The sequence below is a fragment of the Cyprinus carpio genome, chromosome B12 (assembly GCF_018340385.1).
Source record: "Cyprinus carpio isolate SPL01 chromosome B12, ASM1834038v1, whole genome shotgun sequence".
Classification (NCBI taxonomy): domain Eukaryota; kingdom Metazoa; phylum Chordata; class Actinopteri; order Cypriniformes; family Cyprinidae; genus Cyprinus; species Cyprinus carpio.
The window spans coordinates 11,735,556-11,750,430 of NC_056608.1; the positions used below are offsets into that span (position 1 = coordinate 11,735,556).

General features: G+C 38.4%; 1 protein-coding gene and 1 non-coding gene across 2 annotated transcripts; one reads left to right on the forward strand and one right to left on the reverse strand.

The window, feature by feature from the left end:
* Positions 1-114: 114 nt before the first annotated feature.
* On the reverse strand, positions 115-6,562 carry l3mbtl2 (L3MBTL histone methyl-lysine binding protein 2). The gene is made up of 18 exons (XM_042735371.1): positions 6,426-6,562; positions 5,746-6,199; positions 4,862-4,979; positions 4,626-4,759; positions 4,434-4,548; positions 4,267-4,346; positions 4,003-4,120; positions 3,155-3,289; positions 2,989-3,077; positions 2,661-2,910; positions 1,973-2,049; positions 1,766-1,870; positions 1,526-1,673; positions 1,361-1,443; positions 1,022-1,256; positions 872-937; positions 561-707; positions 115-443 (listed from the first exon to the last, which is right to left on the reverse strand). Exons 2-18 carry the CDS (start codon positions 6,112-6,114, stop codon positions 325-327), a joined length of 2,388 nt encoding a protein of 795 aa, XP_042591305.1. The 5' UTR covers positions 6,115-6,199; positions 6,426-6,562; the 3' UTR covers positions 115-324.
* A 131-nt stretch (positions 6,563-6,693) lies between these two features.
* trnaq-cug lies at positions 6,694-6,765 on the forward strand. Its single transcript has one exon. It is a non-coding gene; the product is annotated as a tRNA-Gln (tRNA).
* The last annotated feature ends 8,110 nt before the right edge of the window (positions 6,766-14,875 follow it).

The following is a 14,875-nucleotide window of genomic DNA, read 5'->3' on the forward strand; positions in this document are numbered from 1 at the left end:
GTTCAGTGGTCAGTAAATAAATTATACACTTCTGGTAATATACCTTGAAATCACCAAGAATTTAAAGATCGTTTAGGCTTAATTCTGTAGCAAAAAATGAATTCAGAAAGTGCCTTAACGCAAATGAAGTCATTTTAATAGAAGATTGCAAGATTTCAGTAATGTGAAAAAATTTGAACTGTATAAAAATAAAGTAATGATATAATCACTTAACTGTTCCTATAGTTTACACAGACTACCTGTTTTTATTACTAAAATCCACAAAATAGACAATCTGGTTCACACTTTTGCCAATATATATTTTTTTATATTAGCAGAGTAGGGTTAAACTGAGTCCTCCTGTTTGAAGGTTGTGAAGGGTTCTGGGTTGTCCCTTTCTTTGGTTTGTGCACTGGATAATAAGGGGGTTTCCATTTCCTCCACCTTCACTTTTACGGCAATAACTGTAGAGAGACGGGAAAATCATGTAAGACCTAAGTATATACACACACACACACACACACATATATACATATATATATTTTTATATAAATTTTTTGAATGAAGAGATTGCTACATACTTTCTTCTTCAGGTTCAGTCTTTATTTGTAAGGTAAGTGGAGTGCCAGAAGGTTTTGATGCCTCTTGTGATTGATTCTTCTCTGGATTCTCAGTGGGCTGGGTTTTAGATGTGCATTTACTCATGTTTTTCTTCATAAATCTTCGCTCTAAAGTAAAAAATACAGAATCATAAGAGAATGAAAGGAAGCGACTGACACCACAATATACAACTAGTTAAGAGAAATCGGATGAATGTAACCATCATGTGCTTTAAATATTTCAATCGTTTAAGAGGCAACAATTCATCAAAGTAGCCAAAAATTAAACTTACTTCTTTTTCCCATAAAAGGTTTTGCCTTTTTGCTTGTGTGTAAGCGTTCCTGACCCTGAGGTGGTTCTACACAAGAGAGCAAAATACAACAAGTAACAACCAAATTTTGGACTGCATATATGAATATTATGAAAATTACAATGATTTTACCTGGGCCTATGGGTGGCTGCAGCTGGTAGCCAGTGATTTCACACCAGCCCACAGGATAAATTTCAGGAGTCTGACAGTCTACCCACTGATCAAACTCAGGCTCCCAGCCATCAAAGTGTAGAAGAAGAAGCCGGCCTAAGCAGCGCCTAACAGTGGCCACACACACCAACCGTGGCTCCATGAGGTCCACTGCCTCTAGCTTCATACCTGAGGTAAAGCCATGGCCTACATCATCCTGGGAAAGACATATGAGGGAGGGACCACAAGACGTGCTTAAAACATAAACTCACATATGCATTAACATTGTATATGAGTCAACTCTCAAAATAAAAGGTTTACTGTGTTGAAAAGTCTTCGTGGAGCAGCTACAGTTCCTGTTTCTTCTAAATATTTTGTCCATGTGAATGTGGCTTGATCATAACCTGATGAGAATGGAGGCAATTTCAATAATTTTTCAACAATTTCTTTAACCTTAATATTGATTTTAGAAGTTGAAGACATTACCAGGAGGTAGGGTAAGAGGTATGTTGTTGCTCTCACAGTATCCAACAGGTAAAATGGCATGTGAGCTGGCATGATAACAAAACCAGTCAGAACCATCACCAATCTCGACACCGTCAATGCCTACCATGATGTATCCATCCAGCAACACCTGAGTGATAAGACAAGCCAGGTCAATGCAAATACTTTTAACAAGGTCCTGAAATTATTCACTTCAAGTCATAAATAGTGGCTGTATTGTACCTTACGGACTGATGCAACGCAGATGTTCCCAAGGTTCAGCGGATCAATTGCTTCAAGTTTCATGCCTTCCTCAAAAAACGTATCTCCCATGTAAACTGTCCTAAACTGTTTGCACAGAGAAAGGAATTATACATAGTAAATGATTACATGTCCTAAGATTTTTTTTAACTAACAAGAAAAAAAGAAATCATAACTACATGCACTAACCTTCTTGAACTGATCTGGCACACTGTTTTGAAGGACTTTGCGAAATGCTGGATGGCTACTCATGTTGACACTCGTATCTGTGTGAGAAATAGGCATGATATTTTCTACAAATAACATAAGACAAACAAGTGAAAAAAAGGTAATTTTTTAATGAGACATGAAAATAATAATAATGAAAGTGACGTGACATACAGCCAAGTATGGTGACCCATACTCAGAATTCGTGCTCTGCATTTAATCCATTCAAAGTGCACACACACACACACACTGTGAACACACACCCAGAGCAGTGGGCAGCCACTATGCTGCGGTGCCCGGGGAGCAGTTGGGGGTTCGGTGGCTTGCTCAAGGGAACCTCAGTCATGGTATTGCCGGCCCGAGACTCGAACCCACAACCTTTGTGGTTATGTCTAACCACTAGGTCACGACTTGCCCAATCATTAACTATAAAAAAAATTCAGTTACTTTTTTATTGTTACATGTACTTACTATTACAATAACAATAAATTATACATAATTACATGCAAATAACAAAAATATGTCATGGGAACAAATTCTTATAAAACCAAATCTTTATTGGACAATTATGAATGATTTCAAGAAAATCCAAATGTGTGTCATGTGTGGAGATCAGTATGTTTGTACTAACATTTTGTTTATCTGTCTGTATCTCTCAGTTTCTTCTCACCTGTTTCTTTGATTGAGTGGCCCACTCTTTCAGACCAGCCTACAGGGTGTAATAGAGGACTCTGCATGTGACACCAGAAATCTGAGAGCACTTCACCCGAGGGTCCCAGTCCCCCATCCTCATACAGCAGTCTGAGTCGGCCTCCTATGACAGTATCCACCACTGCCAAACGAGTACGGCTCACCTGCGAGCGATCGACCACCTCCACTCGAACCCCCTGCCTGAACGGACACCTCAAACAGTCTGCCATCTGAAACACAGACAGTTACACAGAAATGAAAGAAAAACTGATGGTATAAATGGAATAGTAATTTGCCAGTGCTGTCACCTTGACATGAAAGTCAACAGGAAGAGTGTGCGCTCCAACCAGTCTCTCCATAAGGTAGGATTTCCAGTCTTTAATATGCTGGTGGACCTCTATAGGAAATAAAATCATTAAGATTGAGCATTTTTTATAGAATTTATACCCGGTGACCTATGGTGTAAACACTCACCTTGAGGGGGCACCAGAAGCTTGCTGTTCACTGCACACCAGCCTATAGGATGAACATCAGCCGTGCCTAAATTACACCACAGGTCATGGCTGTCATCATCCTCAAAACCCTCATAACGCAGAAGAGCCATATAGCCTGAGAGAAACACAACAAATCTAATTAACACACAATAGCACATAATGGTACCCATAATTCAATGTGTAACCACTGTCAGATACACTTTATTTTTGTGTGCAGACAGGCTAGTTTGACAGTTTGTTTAATTAGTATTGGTTCTTTATTGTCTTTGTATATTAATTTGTTGTTACAAGTCTGTTTAACTCATTCGATACAGACAGCAAACTCAAAATTTAGGGAAATTATAATGACTTGATCAAATATAAATGTGAAACACACTTAGGTTCTAAGTTTGAGGTCAGTAACTTTCTTTAAATAAAGTATACTTTTATTAAGCAAGACCACATTAAACTGATTGGAAAAAGTGACAACTTTCTAAAAGACATTTATAATCCCATTCTTTTTCAAATATATTCTATTCACCAAAGACAAATATTAAGCGGCACAACTGTTTACAAGAAATTTTTCTTGAGCACCAAATCTTGAAAATTCTGCTTTGCCTTCACAGGAATAAATTACACTTTAAAATATAATAAAATAGAAAACAGCTATTTTAAATTACAATGATATTTCATAATGTCACTGCTTTTACTGTATTTTCATTTATCAAATAAATGCAGTCTTGGTAAGCATAAGAAACTTTTGAAAGTGCACACACACAAAAAAAATCTTACCAACCCCAAACTTCTGAATAATAGCATAATTAATATTAATAATATGGAGTTATATACCTGCCAGCTGCACAACAGTGGCGATCCAGTACACCTTACTTGGCAAGGCTGTGTGAGTGTTGAGAACCTCCACTTTTAACCCCACATAGATGTCGTCCCATTGAGCGCAGAGTGGTACCTGTCATATGGGGAGTAATGGATTGACCATCATAATGCAATAGCAACAATAACGTGAAGGACATGTACACATTGTTATAACATTCACCACATTTATTTTTCACAGGAACATTTTTGCAAGAACCACAGTGGATAGAAAACACTCACATGTCTGAAGCAGGATACCGGGGCAGCGAGGAGGCCACTTTTCTCAAGGTAATTACCCCAGTCAAACCCAGCAAAAGTAGCTGACAAAGACAGGACCATATCAACATTTAGATATTTGTATAAACTAACTGTAGTGAAACTTAAGAGTAATCTGTGCCTTTTCTTACCATCTTGTCCAAATGCTCTGCTCTCCTGATGCTGCTCATTCACTTTTGAGTGTGAAGCCTCAGTCTGTGATTTCAGAGACAGTTTGTGTGATGACTTCCTAGTGGGTGGCCTTCCCTGAGTACAAAGACACACAAAAATGGAATCACTGTTCGAATAAATGTGGGTATAAATACTCTGCCAGACATTCCCACCTGCAGCCGTGCAAGAACTGAGGATTTCTTTGAGTTGGATGAGTATGAACGCGAGCATGACACACTACAGAAGCGCTTGGACCTGGAGAAGAAGGTTTCCGTGGTGCCTTTGGTTCCACACATTTCACAAGTAACTGCAGAGACATAAAATTGAGTTGGGTTTACATATACTTGTCCATGGCATGCACTTGTGCATGTTCATTAATATAATTATTCCTGAATACCCATTCCATCACCTTCTGCACAGGAAGAAAGGGCCACAGAATTATTAACATCATCATCACTGGTGTTGTGGTGTTCTCTTTCAAATATTCCTTCTTCTCCATCATTCATAAATGTCCATTCCTGTTCATCCTTTTTAGGAAAAGCAAAGTTATTTATTAATTAATCAAAACAAGGGTTAAAAAAACTAGTAATAAAATGCTGACATATATACACACACACACATATCACCGGTCAAAAGCTTGGAGTAATATTTTATAAAGTATTTTTTGCTTTTCAAGGCTGCATTTGTTTGATTAAATATACAGTGAAATATTACGATTTAAAGTAATGGTTTAAAGCTGTTTTTTAAATTATTATATATCTTTAAATCTGATTTATTCCTGTGTTGGCGAAGCTGAATTTCCAGCAGCTATTACTTCAGTCTTTCAGTGTTACATGATCTTTCAGAAATAATTCTAATACAATGTTTTGTTGCCCATGAAACATATCTTATTATTATCAATGCTGATAGCATTTGTGCTGCTTGATATTTTTTATATCGTTAGTGCTGTCAAATGATTGATCGCGATTAATTGCATCCAAAATAAAAGTTTCTGTTTACATAATACAGTTGTTCTGTGTATATTTATTATGTATATATAAATACAAACACATACAGAATATATTTAGAAAATATTTTTATGTATTTACATGTCTATTTTTATAATCATGTATTTTATATAATATATAAGTATATTTAATATATAAAAAACAAATATTACTGGCCTCAAACTTTAGTAGTTTTTCAATTATTATTATATTTATTTATTTTTAGCAGGTTTGGGCCTCCATACCAAGCCTCGGGCTTGTTCAAAGAGTCTGTGCTGAAAGAAGAGGGTCATGATGGGACACTCACTGATGCGAGCCGTTGAGGTTCAGTGGTCGCTCCGCGTCTCCTCTTCGTACAAAAGGAACAGGAGACACCGCTTCCTCCGCAGTTACTGCACGGTGGTCGGATGAAAATCGTCGGGACAGCTCCATCCTTCAGTTTCAGCCCTTTGAATCCCATTGTCTTTGCAGCGGCATAAGATTTCGGATCAAAGCAGTCCTTGCTGAAGTGCTCAGAGCATAGATGGGAGTACGTCTTGGCGACCCATTTCTTTCGGGTCTTCTTGACCTGCTTCTCCCATTTGCTGGACTCCTCGGGGTCTTTGGGAAATCTGAACATTGCGACATTTTGCCCGCTGAACTTCCCACAGCCATAAGCAACGCATCGGTTAGGCATTTGTAATTTTTTATATGGATGGGGGGTCAAATAAAGGTCCACAGCGTCTTCAGGAATATAGTTTGCAGCTGGCTCCAAATGGTGTCTGGGAATTACATTCAAGAAGCATTAAAACATTTAATTTTTCCACCAGATAACATTAGACTACATTACTTTACGGTTACTAGCAATCACTCAATGGTGCACGCATATAAACAAAGCTTTGAAGAACATTTAAGAGCTTTCTATAAATGGTAAACACTGAGCAAAACTCAAAGCAAAAGTATGCACGTGTGTAAATTAAAACAACTCCACAACAAAACATTTCTCACCTGCTTTACCTCTTAGAAAATACAATGTGGTGTGGTTTGCCTATCGTGAACAGCGCATTATCGCCATCATCTGGACTGGAGAACCAGAACAGTTACGTTACAAAATGATTTTATTAACTTGTATGATTTTATTCGCTGGTTGATTGTAATACAATGTGATTTTATAAAGGCCTTAGTAACACAGAAAACTATTTATTTGCTCTATTATACGCGAACTAGTAATTCAACAATATTGTAATAGTCATCTAGGAAGCAATATTGACATCGAGGTTCCATGGTGTAATGGTTAGCACTCTGGACTCTGAATCCAGCGATCCGAGTTCAAATCTCGGTGGAACCTGACTTTTGTTTTCTGTGAGGTAACAAGTTAAGCACGCTGTATTTTATAGTGCGTTTCATAATGCTTATACTGAACTTATAATTAAATGAAAAATATCAATAATAGAAAGGGCACTTAACCAAGAATGATATTGCCAGTCTGTAATGCAGAAATCACATGACTGTACCTGTACTCATGGCTCCTCCTTTTTGCAAAGCTGAACTGGGTCAGTAATGTAGCCTACATTACTAACACGTGCTGTATGTTGAAAGATAAAGATTATTCATTCTGTTAAAGAAGTTTTAACAACTGCATGCATGTACAAGTTCTCTAAATGGCAGGAAATTAACTTACTAGCAGAGTCTTTTGTTTATAAGTGACTATGTTAAATTGAATTAGTAAGCTTTTAAGGGTATGAAATTACTTTACAGGGAAGGTGATTTGTTTATTAGTAAGTATGTTATTTAGATTCACTATAGCATTTATAAAGACAGCCTTCATGCTTTTAATGTGAAACTAGCCACAGCTAGACAGAATTTCTTCTCAAACCTTATAAACAGTAACTTAAACAACACTCGTACTCTTTTTGCCACTGTTGAGAGACTGACAAACCCCCCAAGTCAGATTCCCAGTGAAATGCTCTCAGTTACCAAATGCAATGAGTTTGCTTCCTTCTTTTCTGAGAAGATCATTAATATCAGGAAGGCAATTAGCACATCCTCAAGTAATGCAGAGGTCAGACAGATCTGGACGCAATATCAAAAAGATACTATGTCTATTTTTGAAGCAATTGATAGCAAAATTTTGGAAGAAATAGTGCAGCACCTAAAATCGTCAACCTGCGATCTTGACACACTTCCCACATCTTTTTTCAAAAGTGTGCTTAACTGTTTAGAAGCAGATCTATTAGAAGTGGTGAACGCCTCACTTCTTTCTGGGACATTTCCAAACTCCCTGAAAACTGCAGTTGTAAAGCCCCTCCTGAAAAAGAGCAATCTTGATAACACCATTCTGAGCAATTATAGACCAATATCTAATCTTCCTTTTATAGGCAAAATTATAGAAAAGGTAGTTTTTAATCAGCTGAACAAATACTTAAACTCAAATGGATACCTGGACAATTTTCAATCTGGTTTTCGACTGCATCACAGCACAGAGACAGCGCTCATTAAGATAATAAATGATATTCGCTTAAATTCTGACTCTGGCAAAATATCAGTGCTGGTATTGCTAGATCTCAGTGCTGCGTTTGACACTGTCGATCATAAAATACTACTAGAGAGACTGGAAAACTGGGTCGGGCTTTCTGGGATGGTACTCAAATGGTTCAGGTCATACTTAGAAGGGAGAGGTTATTATGTGAGTATAGGAGAGCATAAGTCTAAGTGGATGTCCTTGTTTAGCCTGTATATGCTCCCACTAAGTCAGATAATGAGAAAGAACCAAATTGCCTATCACAGCTATGCTGATGATACACAGATTTACCTAGCCTTTTCGCCAAATGACTACAGCCCCATTGACTCCCTCTGCCAATGTATTGATGAAATTTATAGTTTGATGTGCCAGAACTTTCTTCAGTTAAACAAGGAAAAAACTGAAGTTATTGCATTTGGAAACAAAGATGAAGTTTTCAAGGTGAATGCATACATTGACTCAAGGGGACAAACAACTAAAAATCAAGTCAGGATTCTTGGTGTGATTTCTGGAGACAGACCTTAGTTTCAGTATTCATGTCAAAGCAGTAACTAAATCAGCATAGTATCATCTAAAAAAACATTGCAAGAATTAGATGTTTTGTTTCCAGTCAAGACTCTGAGAAACTTGTTCATGCCTTTATCACCAGCAGGGTGGACTATTGTAATGGTCTCCTCACCGGCCTTCCCAAAAAGACCATTAGACAGCTGCAGCTCATCCAGAACGCTGCTGCCAGGATTCTGACTAGAACCAGAAAATCTGAGCATATCACACCAGTCCTCAGGTCCTTACACTGGCTTCCAGTTACATTTAGGATTGATTTTAAAGTACTATTACTCGTTTAAATATCACTCAATGACCTAGGACCAAAATTCATTGCAGATATGCTCACTGAATATAAACTTAACAGACCACTCAGATCATTAGGATCGAGTCAGTTAGAAATACCAAGGGTTCACACAAAACAAGGGGAGTCCGCCTTTAGTTACTATTCTGCCCGCAGTTGAAATCAGCTTCCAGAAGAGATCAGATGTGCTAAAACATTAGTCACATTTAAATCTAGACTCAAAACTCATCTGTTTAGCTGTGCATTTGTTGAATGAGCAATGTGCGATGTCCGAATTGATTGCACTGTATTTTACATATTCCCTATATTCTATGTAAAAATCATTTTCTATTTTTAACTGTTTTAAATTCATTTTAAATACGTCAATTTTTAAATCATTTCCCATGTTTTAAAATTGACTGTTTTATGTTTTTAAAATTGCTTGTTTTATTTTTGTTATTATTTTTCTTCATGATTATTTTACCTTCTTTTATGTAAAGCACTTTGAATTACCATTGTGTACGAAATGTGCTATATAAATAAACTTGCCTTGCCTTGCCTTTTTTTTTTTTTGTATGAAGTTTTTTGTTAAAATTTTGTTTGGAATGTGATATAGTTTTGGTAGGTCTTATATGTATGGCCTACTCTTAAAACCACTTTGTCCTGGGCCCCATGAATTTTAGCACTGACTCTCTGAATACTGGTGTACAACTCACATTAGGTCTTGTGATTTCTTGGCTTTTTTGTGTGCAGTATTCATCAGATGGTCAGTGAATGGACAGTGACAAGTACCCTTAGTGCCTTCAGGAAAGACTCTAGCATGGCTAAAAAAGAGAGAGCTTGAGGCTTACATTTTGAAATATGGGTAGACAGATGGTAAGTGAAGGATAGATGTTTGGGATTGGGAAACAAAGTTTTAATAATGCATTAATTTTAATTATGAAAATGTATCATAGACTGCCAGCCTCAGAGGCAATATTGTAAGCCCTTTGGGAGTGTGGATAACTGTCCTGCAATAATTGCCATATAGCTTCCAAAATAGTGATTCGCTTAGCCACATTGTGGGTGGTTGACTGTTTTCTTTTTTTTTCTAGGCTTGATTGTGTTTATGGGGTGCAGTCTAACATGTGTTCATGCTTTGTTTTTTAAAAAACACATTATTTTACACATAATTTACCTTTACTCCACACCGCTCTGTCCCTTCTCTCAGAAATGCCTCAAATTATTTCATGTTTTTATGAAGCCCCTCCCTCAGAAATACACAATGGGCTGAGATTGGTTAGCTGGCTCAGTGTGTTGTGTGGGTCTGAACTTACCGCCCCTCACCTCAGCGGCATATGCTGTGGTTGTATTGTAAACAATGGCGTTGTCTATATTGCTTATCAATGTGAGCCCGATTGAGACACAGAGAATATTAGTGAAGAGGATCGCGCAGAACCTGTGCAAGCACAGCTCTTAATGGTATGTTTGTTTGTTGTTGTCTCATACTTTTAGATACGCTGTTGTTTGTAAATGCTACTGCTTCTGTTAGCTTTTAATATACAGTTTTATTCTGATTAAAGTTTTAATTCATATATCCATGTATAACGCTTTTCATTGCTATGTGAAAATAAGTGTATAATTGGAACAGTTTTTTGGAGCTGATCTGACGACCTGAATGAGAGAGAGAAATGCAGAGCGACGAAAGGAACAGTATCAAGAGCCGCTGCTTTAGGACACTGATTTTGAAACTTGTGAATCCATTAGAATTGTTAGAAGATAGAACCGTGATTTATATATGAATAGATTTTTATGTGTACCCCTAGTTTTCTCTTCCTCTTCTCTAAAGCAGCACAGCATGGCCTCCCCTTCGTTACAAGTTCCCGGGGGCGGGGTTTATCTGGGCCTGTGATGTATCGGACCCAGGATGTAACTCGTTGTAGTCCCTTACCAGCCATTTTTGTAGGCATTAAACTGGCAGATTTTAAAAAGACAATATCTCTGTTTGCATTAAACTTTAAACACTGCAACTTTGCAGATATTGTTTATGCTCAAACAGCAACATTACACACTAATGTTAAAAAAGTGAAATCGCAATTAACCACCCCTTTAAGCACTTCTTCCTTTCCTCTAATGAAAATTATAATTACTCTGGACTGCTTAAATTTGCTACATTTTGCCAAATTAGCACTGCTTACAAAATGCTAATACATTTTTCAATAGTAGGCAAACTACTTTTTTAAAAATGAAGCACTGGAGAGCATTTTCACTCCAAACTTCTCTAAAACTGTCCACTTGATCCTATTCCATCTCATCTCCTTAAAGCCATTTCTCCTGCCGTTGTACCTGCACTCACTCACATCGTTAACACATCTCTTCACACTGGTGTTTTTCCCTCAACATTTAAACAGGCTCATATAACCCCACTTCTTAAGAAACCCACTGTTAACCCAGCTCTTTTAGAGAACTACAGACCAGTTTCCCTTCTTACTTTCATTGCAAAAGCACTTGAACGAGCTGTGTTTAACCAAGTGTCTGCCTTTCTCACACAGAACAACCTCCTGGACAGCAACCAATCTGGCTTCAGAAGTGGACATTCGATTGAGACTGCTTTGTTTTCAGTTGTTGAAGCTCTAAGACTGGCAAGAGCAGCTTCCAAATCTTCTATACTTATTTTTCCTGGATCTGTCTGCTGCTTTTGATATGGTGAACCACTAGATTCTCCTGTAAACCCTATTGGAAAATGGAATCTCAGGAACCGCACGCCAGTGGTTTGAGTCTTACCTCTCAGATAGGTCCTTCAAGGTATCTTGGAGAGGTGATGTGTCCAAGTCGCAACATTTAGCTACTGTGGTGCCTCAGGGCTCAGTTCTTGGACCACTTCTCTTCTCTGTCTACATGGCATCACTAGGTTCTGTCATTAAGAAACATGGCTTTTCATATCACTGCTATGCTGATGACACTCAACTCTACCTCTCATTCCATCCTGATGATCCAACGCTAGCTGCTTGCATCTCAACATGTCTCACAGACATTTCTTGTTGGATGATGGACCATCACCTTCAACTCAACCTGGCTAAGACAGAACTGCTTGTGGTTTCAACAAACCCATTACTTTATCAAAATTCCATCATCCAGTTCCAGCTCATCAACCATAACTCCTTCAAAAACAGCTAAAAACCTTGGAGTTGTGATTGATGATAAACTGAATTTCTCAGACCACATTGCTAAAACTGCCCGGTCCTGCAGATTTGCTTTGTACAACATTAGGAAGATCAGGCCCTTTCTTTTAGAACATGCAACACAACTCCTTGTTCAAGCTCTTGTTCTATCCAGGCTGGACTATTGCAATGCTCTCTTGGCAGGTCTTCCAGCCACTTCTATCAAGCCTCTACAATTAATCCAAAATTCCACTGCAAGGTTAATCTTTAATGAGCCAAAAAGAATGCATGTCACACCTCTATTCATTCATCAATTTGCACTGGCTACCAGTAGCTGCTCGCATTAAATTCAAGGCATTAATGTTTGCCTACAAAACCACCACTGGCTCTGCACCCATTTACCTAAATTCACTACTACAGAGTTATGTGCCCTCTAGAAGCTTTAGGTTCTGCAACTGAATGGCATATTATAGTGTCATCTCAAAGAGGCACAAAATCACTTTCATTGACTTTTTCATTAACTGTTCCCTCCTGGTGGAAGAACCTGCCCAACTCAATCCGAGCAGCTAAGTCCTTTGACATCTTCAAGAAACAACTAAAAACACATCTGTTCCATCTTTATTAGACCCTCTAACTCTAGCACTTTCTATTCTATTTTAATTCGACTTTATTTCTCTTTATAAATAAATAAATAAATAAATAAATAAAAACACATACACACAGGTGCATCTCAATAAATTAGAATGTCCTGGAAAAGTTCATTTATTTCAATAATTCAACTCAAATTGTGAAACTCGTGCATTAAATAAATTCAATGCACAGATAATTATTTATTTTGAAATCTTGGTTCTTTTAATTGTGATGATTTTGGCTCACATTTAACAAAAACCCACCAATTCATCTCAACAAATTAGTATACTTCATAAGACCCATAAAAAAAAACATTTTAGGTGAATTGTTGGCCTTCTGGAAAGTATGTTCATTTACTGTACATGTACTCAATACTTGGTAGGGGCTCTTTTTGCTTTAATTACTGCTTCAATTCGGCGTGGCACGGAGGTGATCAGTTTGTGGCACTGCTTGAGGTGGTATGGAAGCTCAGGTTTCTTTGACAGTGGCCTTCAGCTCATCTGCATTTTTTGGTCTCTTGTTTCTCATTTTCCTCTTGACAATACCCCATAGATTCTCTATGTGGATCAGGTCTGGTGAGTTTGCTGGCCAGTCAAGCACACCAACACCATGGTCATTTAACCAACTTTTGGTGCTTTTGGCAGTGTGGGCAGGTGCCAAATCCTGCTGGAAAATGAAATCAGCATCTTCAAAAAGCTGGTCAGCAGAAGGAAGCATGAAGTGCTCCAAAATTTCTTGGTAAATGGGTGCAGTGACTTTGGTTTTCAAAAAACACAATGGACCAACACCATCAGATGAAATTGCACCCCAAATCATCACAGACTGTGGAAACTTACCACTGGACTTCAAGCAACTTGGGCTATGAGCTTCTCCACCCTTCCTCCAGACTCTAGGACCTTGGTTTCCAAATCAAATACAAAAATTGCTCTCATCAGAAAAGAAGACTTTGGACCATTGGGCAACAGTCCAGTTCTTCTTCAATGCCTCTGACATTGTCTGTGGTTCAGGAGTGGCTTAACAAGAGTAATATGACAACTGTAGCCAAATTCCTTGACATGTCTGTGTGTGGTGGCTCTTGCTGCCTTGACCCCAGACTCAGTCCATTCCTTGTGAAGTTCACTCAAATTCTTGAATCGATTTTGCTTGACAATCCTCATAAGGCTGTGGTTCTCTCAGTTGGTTGTGCATCTTTTTCTTCCACACCTTTTCCCTCCACTTAACTTTCTGTTAACATGCTTGGATGGAGCACTCTGTGAACAGCCAGCTTCTTTGGCAATGAATATTTATGGCTTACTCTTCTTGTGAAGGGTGTCAATGATTGTCTTCTGGACAACTGTCATTTACATTTAATCATTTAGCAGACGCTTTTATCCAAAGCGACTTACAAATGAGAACAATAGAAGCAATCAAACCAGTGAGAGAACAACAACAGTATACAAATGCCATGACAAGTCTCAGTTAGTCTAGCACAGAACACGTAGCAAGGTTTTTTTTTCCTTTTCCAAGAATAGAATAGAAAAGAAAAGGTAAGTGCTAGTATTAGTTGGTCAAGTGCTGGCGAAAAAGATGTGCCTTTAGATGATTTTGAAGATGAGTAAAGACTCAGCTGTTCGAATTGAGATTGGGAGGTCATTCCACCAGCTGGGCACAGTCAAGGAAAAGGTCCATGAGAGTGATTTTGAACCTCTTTGGGATGGCACCACAAGGGGCCGTTCACTTGCAGAACGCAAGCTTCTGGAGGGCACATAAGTTTGAACTAGTGAGTTTAGGTATATAGGTGCCGCGCCAGTGGTCATCTTATAGGAAAGCATCAGTACCTTGAATTTGATGCGAGCGGCTACTGGTAGCCAGTGTAACCTGATGAGGAAAGGATTAACGTGAGCTTTTTTTGGCTCATTGAAGAGAACTCTCGCTGCTGCATTCTGGATCAGTTGCAGAGGCTTGATAGAACATACAGGAAGGCCCGCCAAGAGAGCATTACAATAGTCCAGTCTGGAGAGAATAAGAGCTTGGGCAAGAAGTTGTGTGGCTTGCTCTGACAGGAAGGGTCTGATCTTCCTAATGTTCTATAAGGCAAATCTGCAGGACCGGGGCGTTGTAGCAATATGATCTATGAACCGTAACTGATGATCGATCACAACTCCTAGGTTTCTGGCTGTCCTGGAAGGAGTTATGGTTGACGAACCCAGCTGTATAGAGTAGTTGTGATGAAACAATAGGTTAGCTGGAACCACAAGCAGTTCTGTCTTAGTAAGGTTGAGTTGAAGGTGATGGTCCTTCATCCAGCTAGAAATGTCTCTCAGGCAGGCTGCAATGCGAGCAGCTACCATCGGATCATCTG